This window comes from Limanda limanda, chromosome 17, assembly GCF_963576545.1.
Source record: "Limanda limanda chromosome 17, fLimLim1.1, whole genome shotgun sequence".
Lineage (NCBI taxonomy): Eukaryota > Metazoa > Chordata > Actinopteri > Pleuronectiformes > Pleuronectidae > Limanda > Limanda limanda.
The window spans coordinates 18,828,310-18,848,027 of record NC_083652.1 but is presented as its reverse complement, the minus strand read 5'-3'; the positions used below and the strand labels follow the sequence as shown (position 1 = coordinate 18,848,027).

At 39.1% G+C, this 19,718-nt stretch overlaps 1 protein-coding gene across 1 annotated transcript; it reads left to right on the top strand.

Moving 5' to 3' along the window:
* Positions 1 to 235: 235 nt before the first annotated feature.
* samd9l (sterile alpha motif domain containing 9 like) lies at positions 236 to 19,251 on the top strand. Its single transcript, XM_061090160.1, has 3 exons — positions 236 to 272; positions 13,005 to 13,065; positions 13,941 to 19,251. The coding sequence occupies exons 2-3, from the start codon at positions 13,062 to 13,064 to the stop codon at positions 18,533 to 18,535; spliced, it is 4,599 nt and encodes a 1,532-aa protein (XP_060946143.1). The 5' UTR covers positions 236 to 272; positions 13,005 to 13,061; the 3' UTR covers positions 18,536 to 19,251.
* Positions 19,252 to 19,718: the final 467 nt, after the last annotated feature.

The window sequence follows — 19,718 nt, the reverse complement described above, 5'->3', positions numbered from 1 at the left end:
TGTTTTCTGGGATCTTGAAGGTTTTATCTCCAGTTTCAGATACTGACACGTGTCACTTTTAGAGGAAGAGAAACATTAACAAGTCTCATTGGAGCTGTTTCCACATTTACCATAAAGCTGACTCTATTCTTCAGTGCTGTAACGATGTTTGACTCGCGGATGTTCTCGCATACATGTTTTATTTCTAACTGCACATTTTCTTTTATAGATGGATGCTGGTGATAAGAAACAGGAAGTTTTTAATGCAATGACAGAAGAAAGAAAAACCATAGGTGAGTTGAGGGAAGAGTCAGGTTTTATGAGTCCTTTTTCTACACTTTCATACTAACACATACTCTGGAGAACAAAAGGTAACAGGTTTGGCTCTGTAATCCCTGTGTAATGTAGGCACACCCAAGTAAAACAATCTTATACAAAGTTCAGTATGTTGATGCAGGCCAATAAAGTGGCCCTTATCACTCTCTCTCACTCACACACACACACACACACACACACACACTCACACACACACACACACACACACACACACACACACACACACACACACACACACACACACACACACACACAGAGAGAGTTCATACATGTAAATATGTCTCTGCCCTGGAATCTACAATTGTGAAACATTTTCATTTTATTTGTGAATATACAAAAATGGCAAAGGTGTAAAGTAACAAATTACATTTACTCACGTTACTGTTATTGAGTAATTTTTCGTGTACTTTGTAATTTTGAGTAGTTTTGAAATGGGTAATTTTACTTTTACTTAAGTAGATTTTAACCGAAGTATTGTACTTCGCTACATTGAAAATTACATTCGTTACTAAGTAAAAAAAAAAACATAGTTCAGGGCGCAAGGCAATTCTCACTGCAGTGGTAGATGCTGCATAAAGTGTATGGCGTTCCCTAACGTGCACCTTCAACATATGAAAACTGATTGTAAAGTTCACTGTTCGCGAAAAATATGCACGACATGCACAACACTGCACAGGGATCCATTGCGGAGGGGCTGCAGAGCCGCGAGTTGCCGACCCCTGGCTACGGCGAAAGAGCAATTTTTTTACTGCTCTACCGTTAAAGAGATGCGGACGTCAAAACATGAGTTCGGTTTAATATTAGATCCGCCTCGCATTTTCTCCTCCCGATCGCGCGTCCCACCTGTTATGCCTCAGCACCCCATCGGTGGGGCGCACCATACAGAGAATCACTGCGCTACACAGGGGCGGCCCTAGCACATTTGGCGCTCTATGCAAGCTTCACTCCCCGAAAAAAAAAGTTGAAAAACAGAATTGCAACTTTCAGATGGTATTTTGCCCTGTAAGACTGCATTTCTTTTCAAATAAACACAACAATGATCGAAACGACCTGGTGCAAGCATTCGTTTTAGACAGCGTCTCTCCTCAGGAGAAGGAAAACATAACGTAACGTTTTAGCTAGACCTCAGATAATATGAACGTGTTCACCGTTCAAATTCATTATTTGTCATTAAGTTGCGTTCAGTTCAACGTTCTCATAAAAATGAACGTGTTCAATGAACGCATTCTTTTGAACTTGTTCATGCACAACACACAACACTGAAACTCAATAGCCTACTGGCCTACCTGCCTCGGCCACCTGCGAGTGACTCTTCAGCTGTGCTGGATTGCTGTTCACTGCAAAGCGAGCCCGGATGAGCTCTACTCACCCTGAAAATCAGCTGCTGCTCAAACTCAACAAGAAGTTTGTAGACTAGTGCTCGAAAGGTGGACCAAAGTTTAACCAAAAGTTTAAATATACAGTGGGACAGCGGCATTTTAACTTTTTATTTTAGCTGTCATGTCCCAAAAGTGCTTAAATTTTGTGTTGACATGTTAAATATTTAATGTTTGACATGTTTAGTGTCATTGCACTTACATTTGTAAAGATCTCCTTTAATCAAAAATAACCGTTTTTGGATTGGATTTATGACCCCTTGTCCTTTTTTGCACTGTATAGGAGTGTCAAGTTGTTGGAAGTAACTAAGTAACTTTTACTTAAAGTACATTTTAAATGAACTACTTTTTACTTTTACTTGAGTAGATTTTTAGTACTTTTACTTGTACTTAAGTAAAATTTAATCAAAGTAAAGGTACTTTTACTTGAGTACAATAATTTAGTACTTTTTACACCTCTGAAAAATGGTACATGCTTTTTCACATCGACACCATAACGACCCAGGTCCTGGTTAAGAAACATTATACCTAGATTTAGCCTATTTAGTTCCCTTTATTATGATGAGTGGTTTTCCATGTTTATATCTGGATATTTAAGGCAGGGATTTTTGTTTTTCTTTAGTTGTGACTACTGAAACATATAACACTCTAAGGAGCAGTGTGTTTTTTGTTGTTGTTTTTTCTCTGGGTATGAAAGCGCAATGGAAGAGTACCAAGTGTGTATTGGGCTTCTTACCTCTCGTTTGGGGAGAGGTAATTTGGGGAAGGTGGCATAACGTTTTTTCTGTCTGTATGTATAACTTATTATTTTGTATTAATGGATGTGTGGCAGTGTCAGCGATATCCTGTGGATTCTTTAAAAGCAGTCAAATTCTTGTCTACCTCTGATTATGGTTAATTCAGTGCTGACCAGGAGTAATGATGATATTACTGTGAACTGTATTAGTTGGAACACCAAGGGAGTTAATCACATTATCAAACGTAATAGAGTTTTATCCCATTTGAGAAGTCGTGATGTTAATAATAACGTTTTCCTTCAAAAAACCCATCTCACGTCCTCTGATCATAACAGATTATGTAAAGGGTGGGTAACAAGATCAGCGAAGATTATTACTTCCTTCCTTCAAGTATACAATATGATTGATCCCTGGCGTTTCCTGTACCCTGATCTAAGACGTTATTCATTTTTCTCCCCTGTGCATCATTCCTACTCGCGCATTGATTATTTTTTAATTGATAGCCAGTTGCTGACCTCAGTCAGAGATTGCAGGTATGAAAGTATCGTGGTTTCTGATCATGGGCCTGTAGTTTTGCAAATATCCTTCCCTAAGAAAGTAAATCGGCGCCCATGGCGCTTCAGCAATACTTCACTCACTAATGAAGAGTTTGTTAACCATATAAACACACAAATAGATTTTTTCTTATCCATGAAGGATACACCAGATGTTAGCAAGTCCACTCTTTGGGAATCGCTTAAAGCTTTTTTGAGAGGAGAGATTATTTCATACACCACCTGGGAGGGCAGGAATAGAAAACAGCGCCTTAAAGATTTTACAGACCAAATTCATCAGCTGTACTGTAAATATTCAACTGCTCCCACCCCTGAACTTTTAAAGGAGAGGTCAGCTCTGCAGACAGAGTTCGACTTGATGACCACCCATTATACAGAGCAACTACTGCTTCAATCTCGCTCTAATCTGTATGAACACTCAGATAAGGCAGGCAAGACTCTTGCTCAACAGATTAGGCAGTTCACAGCCTCTACCCTGATCACAAATATCCGTAAACAGGGGCGTTTCTAGGATTGAAAGAAAGGGGGGGCTTAGCCCCTAATGAAGTTGAATGTTTGCGCGCGCAACACGCGCCAATTTTTTTTGAGCTCATTTGGGGCTGCGGATATCCATTGTTTCAGACAGTCCATAGATTGGTTCAATCAGAAAGACTGTGATTTTTCTCTGTATCTTTGCTTGCATTCATTCAGTATAAGATTACAGAAGAGACAGAATTTCAGGGTCATTGTGAAATTTGACAACACAAATATGAACTTTTCTCAAATAGAGAGAAATAATTTTCCTGCTTGTTAAGGAAAGACGGATATACTAGTTTTGACTAGCATTAAATGATTATAAACATCAACATTCTATAGGCACTGATATTATTGTTTTAAAATACTAGAGATAGATATTAATGCAAAGAATAGAGAGCTGTCGATAGTTATTTCTTACATTTCAAATTTGCTCGTTCACACTCTTGCTCACTGGAGAAATTTTCTAACAAAATAGCTAGCTAGCTAGCTTAGTGTTAACATAGCTCATTACAATATTCCCTTTCATTTGCCTCAAGTAAACCTAAATTCAAGCAGGTAACAAACGTTAGAAACTACAGTTAGCCACATTCTGTAACCACCTGTACTTACAATTTCACTCCGTGCATAATTTACTATGAGCTAAACTCCTTGGCTGTAATCCTGCTGTCTTGATGAGAGACGATACTTGACAGAGAGAGAAAGCCAGCGCAGCAGCGATACAGACTCCCCAAGGTCCTAGTGCCCGGTCTTTTATTGTTAAGTATGATGAGAGGCTATTGGATTGTAATTTCAAGGGGGAGAAAACATACAAACCAGAAACGCACTCACATATGTAGCATGTTAGAGTTATAAATAACTTGTCCATCCATGTGTAAAACAATAGTTTATTTTTTTATTTTTTTTATTTTAATTTTTTTTTTTTTAAATCCCAATAATTATTTGGGGGGGCTGAACAACATTTTAGGGGGGCTTCAGGCCTAACGACGCCCCTGTCCGTAAACATGACAGTCAGATCTCTAATGACGAGCAGGAGATAAATAATGAGTTTAAAGCATTTTATTCCTCCCTTTACACCTCTGAGGTGATCCACAACCCTTCTAGGCTAGAGTCATTTTTTCAGAGCATGGACTTGCCTCATATAAGTGAATGATTTATGGAGCAATTGGAAGAACCTCTGTCTGTGGAGGAAACTAGATCAGCTCTTTACAGTATGCAGAATGCTAAAGCTCTAGGACCTGATGGTTTCACGGTCGAATTCTTTAAAAGATTTGGAGATAAGTTGCTGCCAATTTTACTCACTCTTTTTGAGGAATCCTTTGTCAAGGGCCAACTTCCACCCACACTCTCTCAGGCTTCTATCTCAGTTATATTGAAAAAGGGTAAGGATCCCCTTAGCTGTGGGTCTTACCGTCCAATATCACTCCTGAACGTGGACTGCAAATTGTTAGCCAAGGTCTTGGCTCACCGCCTAGAAGCTACCCTACCTTCGATTATCTCTCCTGATCAAACTGTTTTTTTTTTTTTTTTTTTTTTAATATTCTTTTTATTGGTTTTTAACCATTTTATAGAACAAACATTAGAAAATGTTTGTTCAAAACAAACAGAACAACAACAAAAATCCCACCCCAAACTAACAATGAGCACTGCAGTATATATCCTTACACACATATATACATATATTTATATACACACATACACATACCCATACATATATACATATATACATATACACATATATATATATATATATATATATATTTACACACATACATATATACACACATACATCCGTGTATACACAAACATACATACATACACAATCAGCAGGATGACAGGAGATAGACAAGGGAATAGCGTATATAAAATAAAAAGAATGAAACAAATAAAATAAAAGAGCAGTTAGTCCTCCCCTTCCAGAAAAAGAATATGAGTTATGGCTTTTGTAAGAATGAATGCACCGGTTCCCAGATCTTCCAAAACCTGACTGATTTGTGATTGAGGTCGTGGGTCAACTTCTCAATGGGGAAAAGAGCAGAAATCTGCGATATCCACATGTCGACTGTAGGGACCTGAGGGGTTGACCACCTCAGCAAAATACATTTTTTAGCCAAAAATAAAAGAATTATCAACAAAGAATTAGTGTCCGCATCAAAGAGATTGTCTGGGGTATGACTGAGGAGACAGAAAGAGGAAGTCAGCAAGAATATTTTACCCGTGACCTCCTGAATTACAGAGTGTACCCCCTTCCAGAAAGTCTGTATAAGGTCGCATGACCAAAACAAGTGAATAAATGTACCTTTATGTACTTTACATTTATAACAAAGGTTAGAGGTGTCAGGGAACATTCTCTGGAGGCGAACAGGTGTGTAATAGGTTCTAAAAAAAAATTTAAAGTTCTGTTCATGTATGGAGATTGAGGTACATTTGGGGAAAACCCCACTACAGATCTTGTCCCAGTCTATAGGGTTAAACGTCACCTCCAGGTCGCGCTCCCATACCGGCTTCAAAGAGTCATAACCTGAAGATTCAAAATAAAAAAGTGAAACATAAATCTTTGATATCAGTTTTTTGGGAGACTTAGCCAGAATTATTGTGTTTTCCAACTCTGACAGTCCCATGCGAATCTTGCCTGTCCTCAGAAGGGACCCTATGAAGTGACGAATGTGGAGATACTTATAAAAGTCTTTGTGAGGAATATTAAAATCAGCCCTGATTTGCTCAAATGGTTTAACAGAGTCGGAGTCCAACAGGTCCATAAAATTAGATAGGCCCTTAGATGCCCACTCCATCAGACCAATACTCCTAATCTGTGCTGGTAAATCTGGATTCAGAGCCAGGGGAGATCGGAGAGAGAGAACAGGAGGAATATTCTGGTATTTCCTCACGTCTCGCCAGACTAGTAGTGTGTTATAAACAATTATGTTATTCTTGAGATGATTTAAATGATCTATATTATTGATGAATGGAAGGGAAGTAAGTTTTCTGGGATAACAAGATTGAGATTCAAGACCCAACCATAAGGAATCTTTCCTATTCAAAAACCACTCTGACATCATTTTAAGTTGTGCTGACCAATAGTATAGTTGTAGAGAAGGCAATGACAAGCCTCCGAGATCCTTTGGCTTAGTAAGAGTAGAGAACTTAACTCTTGGATGTTTATTGTTCCAGATATAGCGAGATACATGAGAATTCAGAGACTTAAAAAATGCAGAGGTCAGGTAGCACGGGAGATTTTGAAATAAATAGTTCAATCGAGGAAGAATATTCATTTTTATAGTGTTGATTCTCCCGAGGAAAGAAGTTGGTATCGAGGCCCATTTTGTCAGATCGTTCTTAACCCTTTGAATTAGAGGTGAGTAATTAGTTTCAAACAGATTATTTAAATCAGGGGTGACAAAGATACCTAAATATTTAAAACCCCTCCTGGACACTTGGAAAGGAGATTGTATAGACATATCCTGGGGGATATCAAAGGGTGTAACAACCGACTTCCCCAGGTTGATCTTATAACCCGACAGGGCACTGAATGTGGCTATTGATTTCAAAACTGCCGGAATTGATTTCTCAGGTTTATAAATATATAAAAGGACATCATCTGCAAATAAGGAAATAATGTGGTTTTCCTCACCCACCCCAATCCCAAATATATCAGGGTTAGTTCTGATGGCCTCGGCCAGAGGTTCAATAAACAGTATAAACAGTAAAGGTGACAGGGGGCACCCCTGTCTGCAACCCCTGCGCACCTGGAAGCCATCAGACATCAAACCATTTGTATTAACTGTGGTTATTGGGTCTGTATAGAAGGTTTTAATCATGTTAATGAAATTAGAGCCCAGGCCGAATTTTGCTAACACCGGAAACAGAAAAGACCATTCAACCCGGTCGAAAGCCTTTTCGGCATCAAGGGAGACTATAAGTGCTGGATTTTTGTGTGCGTTAAGATATTGAACAATATTAAGAACGCGACGTACATTGTCTGTGCCATATCTTGATTTTACAAACCCCGCTTGATCTGGGTTTATTATTTTCGGAAGGATGTTTTCCAATCTCCGAGCCAGTACCTTTGCCATAATTTTGTAGTCCACATTGAGGAGACTAATAGGCCTAAATGATGAACAATCTAAAGGGTTTTTATCTTTTTTTAGAAGTAAACTAATGGAAGCGTATCTCCAGGAGGGGGGCATGCCATCTCTCAAGATACCATTAACGGCAGGCATAAAAATTGTGCGGATCTCTGGCCAGAATTTCTTAAAAAATTCCAGTGGAAACCCGTCGGGGCCTGGACACTTCCCATTTGGCATAGACTGAATTGCAGCCCAGACCTCCTCTGGAGTGAATGCAGCATCTAGGTTGTAGCGATCCTCCTCCGCAATAGTAGGTAAAGGGACATTGTTCAAATATGAAGCAATGTCAGCCTCGTCAGCCTTATCTGTACTATACAGGGATTTATAAAAATCCCGGAAAGTACTACTTGACAATCGTTGGATCATGTGTGACATCCCCATTCTGTGTTCTTATCATATTAATTGAGCGATCATTATTTAGATTTTTCAGTTGGTGGGCAAGCAGGCGACTGGACTTATTGCCAAATTCATAATATTTCTGTTTAGTGTAAAGTAACAGTTTCTGAACATGGCGAGTATGATCCAAGTTAAGTGCAGTCTTAACAGCGACTAGCGCCTTTAAGTTTGCTAGAGTAGGTGACTGTTTATGTATCTGCTCCAGCCTAGTCAATTATTTTTCAAGATTCTTTCTGTTTTCCTCTAAAACCTTTTTCTGATGAGAGCTGTAGGATATAAGGTAACCACGTAAAGTGGCTTTAGCTGCATCCCAAATTGTGGCAGAGGACACTGGAGAGCTTTTATTGTCGAGCCAGAATTGTGATAAGTTGTTCCGGACAAAAACGCAAAAAGAGTCACTATTTAAAAATGATGAATTGAATCTCCAAATGGGAGTTCTAGGAATGTTAAATAATGGGTTAATGCATAGATGTACCGGAGCGTGGTCTGATAAGACAATAGAATCTATACAGCAAGTCTGGACAGAGTGTAAAAAGTCTTTGGGAATAAAAAAATAGTCTAGTCTAGAATACGAGTTATGGGGATTTGAATAAAACGTGTAGTCTCTCCTTTTAGGATTTAAATGTCGCCATATATCTATCAATCCGGTATCTGTGTATAAGTTTTTAAGGACAGCAGATGCTCTCGGGTTAGACTTGTTTGCAGGAGAGGATTTATCCAGAGAGATGTTCATTATACAATTCAAATCGCCGGCTAGGAAGCCCAAGCCCTTGCAGTGATGGTTAAACATCAAAATCATTTGCGACATAAACTGGGGTGAATCAATATTTGGTGCATAAATATTGAGAATAGTTATATGTTGTCCAAGAATCGAACCCTTAATCAAAATAAATCTCCCCTCTGAGTCCTTTTCTTCATGTTCCAAGATGAAGGGAAGGTTCTTATTTATAAGAATGGCTGTACCTTTTTTATTCTTTGAATGGGAGGAAAAGTAAACTTTGCCTACCCAGTCCCTCTTAAGTTTCAAATGTTCTGTATCAGATAGCCTGGTTTCCTGAAGTAATGCTATATCACATTTTTGTTTTTTCAAATATGTTAAAATCTTCTTCCTTTTAATTACATGGCCCAGTCCCTGGACATTCCAAGTTATAAGTTTAAGTGAACTAGACATGAGAGCCGCAAAGCCGGAAAGTGATTAAATAGCAGGTGCTGAGTGCGGGGGAATGAGTCAAAATGCAGGCAGTTGTATGAGAAAATAAACCTAGACTCCAATCATCCAACAAAAGGAAAATGAAACAAGAAAAATATAAACAGCAGCGCTTACCCTCCCCTATCCTGTCCCCGAACGACAGGAATAAACTACCCCAAATTAAGTCACTGGGCATACTAAGCCTAGTCTAAATCCTAGTTTAGCAGGTAGATCACAGTAACAACTAGGACACCAAAAACATTATCCACACCCCAGGCTGAATAATATACAGCACTATGAGGAACCCCCGAGTAATGGGTTTCCAAGTTTTGCCTGGACCACAACATTAGTGCAAAGTGTTCTTTGAATACAGACTACACACAGAGCTGATACGATAAAGATATATGAATTAACAAAACTAAATTAAAAGTGCAAGTGCGGTATTTGTAGCAAAAAGAGAAAAAAAGGGGAAAAAAGCACTGCAGTAGAGTATGAAATCACACTAAGTATAATACAAAATGAGAGTAAAATAAAAACACCTTATTCCCAAGGGAAAAAACTACGAGTCGATCAATCAGCTCCGTTGATATTAAACTATTCTCACAAAGTTCATGTGGTGGTCACAGAAAAATACACAATGTTCAGCGGGGGCTCCGTGTGCATGTAAAGTCTGTTCTTTTCCATTGTAACTGGTAACAACTGAGATGCAGAAGAAATTACCTCATTCAAATCAAACTGATCAAACTGGTTTTAATATTCGTAGGCTTTTAAATATCATGCAGAACGCGGATCCCAATCGGCCAATACCCTAAGTAATTATCTCTCTGGATGCTGAAACAGCGTTCGATAGGGTCGAATGGGGCTACCTTTTTCAGTGTCTAGAGAGATTTAAATATGGTCCAAAATTCATATCATGGTTAAAATTGTTATATAAATCCCCAATGTCGTCAGTACGCACTTATAATATGGACTCCCAATATTTTCCGTTGCAACGTGGCACGAGACAAGGATGCCCATTGTCCCCCCTCTTATTCGCGATAACTATCGAACCTCTCGCAACATCACTGCGCTCCTCACCTGAGTTTCGCAGCATTTTAAGGAGATGAAAAGAACATAAGCTATCATTATATGCTGATGATTTATTGTTATATATTAGCGATCCCCAGAATACTTTATCTCACATTATGACTACACTGGATCGTTTTACCGAGCTTTCTGGGTATAAGATTAATGCTTAAAAAAGTGAGCTTTTTCCTGTCAACTCTGCTGCACAATCACTTTCTTTTAATTCCTATCCTTTTAAGGTGACTACTGATAAATTCACATACTTTGGTATAGTTGTAACTCGGAAAATCTCAGATCTTTTTAAACTTAATCTTACTCCTCTTTTAGAACACACCAAGATGGCCTTCGACAAATGGTCTTCTCTTCCTATCTCATTAGCTAGCAGAATTAACCTAATAAAAATGAACATATTACCCAAATTCTTATACCTGTTCCAAACTATACCAATCTTTATCAACAAATCTTTTTTTTCACATCATTTGGAATAAGAAACCACCTCATATCCGTAAGGAATTTTTACAAAGACCCAAATCGGTGGGTGGGATGGCTTTACCTCATTTCCAACTATACTATTGGGCAAGTAACCTGAGAGCCTTGGCTTACTGGCTTCAAACCTATGCTAACAACGAAACCCCTGCCTGGGTCCAAATGGAGGCTGATGCGAGCCTCCCATTATCCCTCCCAGCCTTGTTGTATTCAGCAATGCCTATCACACCACGCCGTGCCTCTATTGCCCCCCTTGTCTATCATTCTCTCTACGTATTTGGGCTCAGGTGCGAAAACACTTCGGTTGGCAGGCTAGCTCGCTTTGTGCCCCAATTGTGGTAAATCATCAGTTTCCCCCCTCACTTGAGCACGACTCTTTCTTAGTCTGGCTTGAGAAAGGTATTGTCTCATTTAAAGATCTGTACATAGCAGGTATTTTTCTTAATTTGACCAGCTCAGAGCTATATTTGATTTACCAAAATCACATTTTTTAAGATTTCTACAGGTCCGAGATTGGATTCGTAACCAAACTAGATCATTTCCCGCAATCCCTGAACAAAAGCCCATGGATACTCTGTTCCCAACAGCTCCATCTAATAAAGGCATAATATCCATTATGTATATGAAACTCTAATCTTTACAGACAGCATCTCTTGATGCATTGAGAGAAGCATGGCAGGCTGATCTGAATTTACAAATCACAGATACTGAATGGTCAGATATATTTACAAGGATACACTCCTCATCAATCTGCCAGATATGGCCTACTTCAATTCAAAGTAACACACAGACTGCACTTGTCTAAAGCTAGAATCGTGAAGATGTATCCAACAATTGATGATTCGTGTAACGGATGCAATTTTTCACCTGCAACATTAGCTCATACGTTCTGGTCCTGTCCGAGACTCTCGGGTTACTGGTCGTCCATATTTGATGCCCTACCCAAGATATTTAAAAGGCCAATAGAGCCGAACCCGCTCACGGCTATATTTGGTATTCAATGGTCTAGCACAATCTGATCGCATTGCTTTTGTCACCCTCTTAGCGAGAAGAATAATTTTACTTAATTGGAAACAGGCTGCCCCGCCCTCCTATAAACATTGGGTTAGAGATACGCTGCAACTCTTGAAGCTAGAAAAGATCAGACTGGTTCTGCAAAGTCCTAATGAAAACTTCAGCAGGATATGGCAACCTTTTATTACATACCTGCTTGAACAGGTGGGAAGTTTTGTTCTATATGTCATGTACAGTATATATTGTCATTTATCATTACTGAAAACCACATGAATGTTCTCTCACACACACTTTTTGTTTTGTCTGTTTTTTTGTTGTTTTGTTTTATTGATGACAATGATGTGTATATATATATATATATATATTTTTTTTTTTGTTTTAAATTATTATTATTTAATTTTTTCTTTTCTGTTTGTCCCCTGGACAAACCATTTGTTCATATACGTCTGTATGTAAGAGGTTTCATTTTCAATTGTGAAAACCAATAAATAAAGTTAAAAAAAAGAAACATTATACCTACATTTGTCAAATCTGGGGTAGTTTATGACAGAGAGGAAAAAGACCGGTTCACTTTTGTGATTGTCTGCTAGCTAACAAAATTACCAACTACCTATTTTGACTGTTTTAACCATCACATGCCCTGTTCGTCCTAATCCAAGCCTTATAGGCCTACTAACCTTAATCTCAAAACAAATCGTATTCTTAAAAAGTCGACATTAAGTGTCTAAATGTCTCTCCCTTCCCTTTTTTCTTTTTCTACATAGCTTTGTTTATTTTTTTTAGTTCAAAAGTCAAAGTCAACTCTCCAGACTAATCTTTTACATTTGTTGTACTGGAGGCAGTAATAACCTTTCACACCACACAACTGAGTTTGCTACCATGTTTAGAGCAGCAGTATGTTTTATAGCATCGATCACCTTTACAACGATCATCACCTGATGGACTGGATTGATTTAGTGTCACCATTACTGAGTTTGTCCACCAGAGAGCACTGTCAATTTAGTTTTGTGGGGATCCTTATCAAAAATAAATGTGCTTGTTAACATTAACACAATATTCTTTCAATCAAAAATACCGATGTCTATATTAGCTTTGTAAAGTAACAGTGTGATAGTTTCACCATCAAGTCTTGTTAGTTGGTGACTGCCTGTGAGCCAGTTTTTTTTAACCATACATTTACCTGAATTCAACATGATAATGGACTTATTGGAAGTGTGCATCTTTATTTACAGAAGCTGGTGATACATAAACAGAAAGATTGTTAATGTGAAGACAAAAGAAAGAAAACCATGGGTAAGTTGATCGACAAGTAATATTTTATGAGATCTCGAGCTGTGATTCCTTTTTTTGACTTGAATACTAAAATACTTTTTTAAATAATTAACTTAGGTTTTTTGTCTGGCATAGGCATGTAACACAGACAAAACAAGTTTCAGCCTTAGGCCCAATGTACATGTAGCAGAGAACAATAATGCACCATCTCCTGGTGTTATTTATATGAAAATTAAGATTCATAGGCACAGTAAAATATACCAATATTTTTACCTTACTGTGAGTCCAAATTATTGTCTAATGTTAAAAGGGTCACTGTTGTCATTTTACAAACCTGTAAAACTGTAGTGTTCTGATTCATTTTCACTGTTCATTTTCCTCAACTTCATTGTCAGCCACAGCAGTCAGCTGTTTTCAGCAAAAGTGCTGTTGGGTGTAGTTCACCTCTGACACACTGTACATCAGGAACAACACAACCTGGTGGATGAGGTTGAACATTAAGCTGCTTGACTCATTTTTTGCTCAGATTGGTGGAGACCAGACCAAAGCTAGCAGAGGGGACAGAAACATTAGTTCAAATGAATGCTAATGATCCCATGTGTCTGCTGTATGAGCAAATAAAACACATAATGTTTTAGAAGATAATATTATGTCCATGTTTAAGTGGATTAAAGTTGCTCCAGGTTTAGGTGAAGCCATAGTCCATCAAGTCCATAGACAGGTTTGGGAAATAAAAAAATTAAGATAAGGACTAACTCACTAAGTATGCACTACCACCAAAGATGTCTAAATTTGCTAATTAAAATCATTGCTGTTGTATATAGGGTAACTATAGTGTATCTCTGATTCTATAGGTAATTAAACCTATTGCTCTTGTGTCTCTTGTCACTATTTAGCAGATGAACTTTGCCAGTCACCCAAGAATTGGACTGAAACTCAAGTGAGCAACTGGCTAAGATCCATTGGTGTAAATGAAAAATACACTAAAAAGCTCTTTGAGGAAGAAGTAGATGGAGAGATCCTTATAACACTGGATGAGGACTTTTTGAAGACAAAGATTTGCATGAAGTTAGGCCCTGCTCATTTGATAATTAAAAAAAGAGATGAGCTCCTCAAATCCCAGCAAAAATCTCAGGAGAAGAAAAAACCCGACATTGCTAACAAAACTGAGCTGGAGCAGGAAAACGTTCAAAAATCAGTTCAATGTCAAGTTGCAAGTGAAGCCCCTTCAGCACAAGTTCATGTGGGAGGCTTGGAGGAGAGCCAAACAAAGGAAGACTGCAAACCAAGACCATTTGATCAAGAGGGGGATGATCACATATATTTTAAGCACAGGGTCCTGCAACCTGAGTCAGGCGCTTTTAATTTGATACAGCCATGCCATGAATTTAAGTCTCTAACTGTAGCTGCCGGATTGGATCGCGTGAGGCTCCAAGCCAAGTTTGCCAAAGAGGTTCTTAAATTTGCAACTGGCTGCATGAATATCAGATCAAATGGCACAATACACTTTGGTGTGATGGACAGCAGGGAGGACACAGGATACATGCACGGTGAGGTAGTTGGCATCCCTGTGAAAGAAAGGGACGTATATGTAGATGCTTTGGACTACATTGAAAGGAGTTTCTCATCTGACGCAGAACATGTGCGCCAGTGTGTGCGACCACCAAGATTTATTGATGTTATGGATCGGGAAAGTACAGAAAAGATGTATGTGGTGGAGGTTGACATTGTACCTTCGATCAGCATTGTTAAGAGCAAGTGGTATGCAGTCCGTCTGCCCTACTTCAATAAGTCGGCCAATAAAGTACAATTCGAAAAGGAATCAACTCTGCGGAGGGTGGGTTCAAAAACAGAGCCTGTGTTGGACAAAGATTTGAGTGAATTCATCCAGCGAGTCAAGGATCGTGATGCTCAGAGAGAAGAAGCAGAGAGAAATCAGTTCCACAACGCTCCACTGGTCGGCCAAGACCTTGGAAGGAAACTCACAATGCTAATGACCAGTGGGAAGAAGTTCATTGAAAATGAAAAATTGTTAATACTTGTCACAAACAAATTCAAACCTGATGATCTTTGTCACATTGACTGGCTGCTTAACATGAAGATATTCTGCGTGTTTGACTTTGACCCTGAATCAAAGGTATCAGGTCTTTGCAACAGATACCTTCAGCATCATGCTGCAAACATGCACTCTCTGCAGAGCTACAGGAAGTCCAGCGAGACAAGCATCAAAGAGTTCACTAGCAACCTGCATCTGTTTGATCAAACCAGCTGGATCTTCTGTAATGGCCGTTCTGACTTCAGAGGAAATGATACACCATGTGAAGAGATGACTTGGATCAAGACAAAAATAACCCTCTTAAGGGAATCTGTGTCTTTGATTTGTAAACATATCTTGCCAAAAGGGGCATTCCAGGTCATTTTTCTTCTCACATCACCAGTTGAGAAACCATTGTTGCACACCTTTTATGAGTTTTTCACAGACATGGAAGGCCATGATGACATCATCTGCATCTGTGAATCGGAGAGTAACTTCCTGAGGTGGCAAAGCTTTGCACAGGGATCGTGTGGAACAGAAACCGTGAACAACTTCAGTGTTGTTGGGATGAAAATGAGTCATGTTAATGCAACTGTGCAGAATGTACAACCTGTAAAAGCCTGTAACAGCAAACATTTGCCTGTCTTTGTGAAAGGGATCTGCCTACTTGAGACAAACAAAGAGGAAGAGATGGCTTCTCTAGAAATTCTGACTGTCAATCATTGTGATGAAACAACCGAAAACTTCATCAGTGAGGAGAAAGAAAACGTTGAACAGCAGTTCCTACGTGGTGGGAGAGTGACCTGGCTGAATTTCTGGCTTGCTGAACACAAGCATGTTGGAGAGGTAATTGAAAGAGATGCTTATAAAGATGTCTCCGAACTTCTCAAGAATGCCTTGAAGTACAATGCAGAACAGACTCCGGTGAAGAGTATAAGCATCTACCATCATCCAGGAAGTGGTGGAAGTACTGTGGCAAGACAAGTGTTGTGGAAAAACCGGAGAGACCTAAGATGTGCAGTTGTGAAGCCTTCATACTCAGCTTCAGACGTTGCGCAGCATGCTGTTGACCTCAGAGAATATGAAGAAAAGGATCCACAGAGGTGTCTTCCAGTGCTGCTCCTCATTGAAGACTCAGACAACGAATATCTAGATGATCTCAGGAATGAATTACAGGTTGCAATTAACAGCAAACAATTCCAGTACGGAACACCGTGTTTCATTTTGTTGGGCTGCAGTCGATCCTATGACCCAGAGAGAAGATGCAAGGAGTCTCCCTTACAAAATGTCTCTGTCACTCACAAACTGTCTGCTAAAGAGAAGCGAATGTTTGTTAGAAAACGAGAGAAGCTCGAAGAACAATACGAGTATCAGTTCATCCTGACTTTTGTTCTGATGAGTGAAGAATTCACTGAGGAATATGTTCAACAGTTTGTGAAGCATTTGCTCCAAGACATTGACCATGAATCTGCTGTCACCCGCCTCATTCACTATGTAGCACTACTTAACAGTTACATTCCGAACTCTTTCATCTCTCAGTCCCACTGCGAAGCCTTGCTAGCTTTGAAAATGTCAATGGAAAGGTTTCACCAGTATGAGTTTGAGAGACAACTCAGTGATCAGGCTAAACTCGTCTTCTTTCACCTCAGAGATGAGAAGACCCACATTAAATCTATCAGAATCATTCACCCACTTGTTGCAAAGGAAATTCTCCAACAACTTCTTGGAAGCCAACAGACCCACAGTGGTTTGGCAATGAAATTGCTCTGCGAGAATGTGCTCTTCGAGCACAGATTTGGAAAGGAAGATTATCTGTCGTTCTTGAGAGCCCTTCTCATAAGGAGATCCAGAATAAGCAAAGGAGATAAATGTGACAGTTTTTTCTCTCCTCTGATTGAGCATGTGTGTAAAAACGAAAAACCAGACAAAGCAATTGAGTTACTCAAGGAAGCTTTCAAGCGTTTCCATGATGATCCATTCTTTGCACAACAACTTGCTCGTCTTCATTATAAATATGAAATGTTCGAAGAGGCGGAACACTGGGCAGACACGGCAGCAAGACAGCTGCCAAACAACTCACACATACTTGACACAAAAGGACAGGTGTACAAAAAATGGTTCCAAGCCAAATGCAAAGCCATTGACAATGACTCCAAACCAAACACTGCCAAAAATACAGCAGATGCTGTGAAGACTGCACTGAAAGCCATGCAGTGTTTTCAAGATTGTGAGAGAGCAGCTGCAGCAGATATGGAAAGGATAAACAATTATGGATATTTTGCTGAAGCTGAAGTAGGATGCAACCTGCTCAAGCTGATATTTTCATTGCAGCTTTTTGCAAATGGAGCCAGAGGCCATGGAGAATGTCTGAAGTACTTGTGCAGTGATTACATTCCAGAGGAACTTAAAGATGACTGGGAACCATTCCATGGTTGTTTGAAAAAGCTTTACAAGACAGTGGAAGATGCCTTGGAGTGGATTTCAGGAGACCTCAGTTACTTCCAGACAGACACTGTTGCAGGTGAAGATGAGATTCATTTAAGTCCTGATGGAAACATAAACAATCCACTGAAATGGTTGGCAAATATATCCTCTGAGTTTGGAAAGTACTTCAGTGATGCTTTTTCGACCGCATTTCTTCAAACTGGCAAGTCAACCGCAGCCAATCTAACTCCTATTCAAAAACGCATGGTCATCTATCGTCTTGGCGGGGGTAATGTCACATCCATCCTCTCTAAGCTAGGTGAAGAGAAGGTTGCAGTAGATATTTTAAACAAAATCCTTTCTCTCTACCCCAGCAATCCACTGAAATCAAAGTTGGACCAGCGTGATATTGTGAATTACACACTGGCCAGCATTACTCTGAACTGCTTGTCACCGATGGCTCCGAGAGTTCCTTCCCTCAAAGTCCTTCAGGACCTTTGTCGTCAGTTCCCAGCTGACAAAAAGAAATGTCAACCAAGTTCCTTGTTCCTACTTACCTTACTGTTCTGGCCCGAGGATAAAGACACAAACCCTGAGAGGGAAGACAAATATGAAATTGTCCAATCAGCTGTTCAACACATGGAGAAAAGTTACTGGACCAAGATGAAGGACATTCTTCCACGGAAGAGAAGACTTTACACCCATTTCTTTCTGGGCAGTGGAAATGGATTGGACAAATTTATCCACAAGAGAAAGTTTGAAGGACTTGTAAAGGGGACATCTCTCTCTGAGAAGCGGATGAAGTGGTTAAGTGGTGAGGTGTGGAAGAAGCCTGAGATTGCCAAGTTGTTAAAACGTGTTTCTGGATGGACTGATGATGGAGTGGTGTACCTCGAGGGCCCTCAGAAACAGAAGTTCAGGATAATGCCGCTTCATGTACCTTCACTGCCTCATAGCAATGAAAACATCACCTTCTACCTGGGGTTCACCTTCAAAGGTCCTGTTGCCTACAACATTGTGGTAAATAAATAGGATCGTTGTTCAAAGACAAACTGTCATTTACCAAGGCATGGGATTTTTGGTAATAGGAGAAAGACAAGTTTGATTTGGACTTAAAAAACATGCAAGGTTTCCTTTGTAAGTTTGTCAAGCAGGAAATATTTTTTAAAAGATTACGTTATTAAGATATAAGTTGTTTTGAAACATTTTGCATTTTCCTCTCTTGTACTTGTATAAACAGTGTAATAAGGGTACTCAAAACACAACCACTATGTTTCATTAATGTCCTCCTTTTTTATACATAAACAAACATTTCTGAAAAAATAACAATTTAAACAAAATGTGCTACTTTGTGATTTTATAAAAATTAGTCTTTTTAAGACCTGTGTTGAACTGTTATTTTCGATTGTTTGTGGATGTAGTTCAGATGGATTGAAGTTCACACCTGTTCACGATAGCATACACTCACTCCTTCATGCTTTCCAAGATACATTGTAGAAAGGAAGGGAAGCTAAATATATTTTTCATGGGATTTGTATCAGCATTTTAGTCAAAGATGTATCAAAAACAAATGAACACAACAGTGTTCAATTCAATGCCTGTGCATATTGATTATGCAAATGAAAAATGTTTGAATAAATGTCTGTATATATTGAAAAGAATGTTCTTGTGATGTGTTTGTATAGATATTGAATATATTCTATGCAAGCTATGGAACCTACTTGTTCTCAAAATGAAACTGCACATAAAGCCAGTTGCACTATTTAGCATTGTACCTGTCACAATGAATAATAATAAAGTTTAAAATTATGTGAAAATGTGTGAGATTCATCAATTTTAAACTCCTCCCTAAAGGCTGGTTACGGGTTTAACGAACACAGGGAACATTAAATATTGAATGGATGTTTTAGTCTGAAAAGAGGAAACGATGTTTGGTTTTGTTGCTGCAGCCACAGATGATCACCGCTCTATCTTTCTCTACAGCAGGGGTCTTCAACGTTGTTCAGTCCAAGGACCCCCAAACTGATGGAGAGATAGAGCAGGGACCCCCTACTATATATATTGTATGAAATTGTGTGTTTTTTTATTAAACTAGGCCTAGTGCCATGTGTAAACATAGCTACCCTGTTATTGTGCAATCAATACTAAGCTATTCAAATAATACACAGAAAGATAACGTCTTCTGCCTCCATTTATCCGTTCGCTATAATATGTT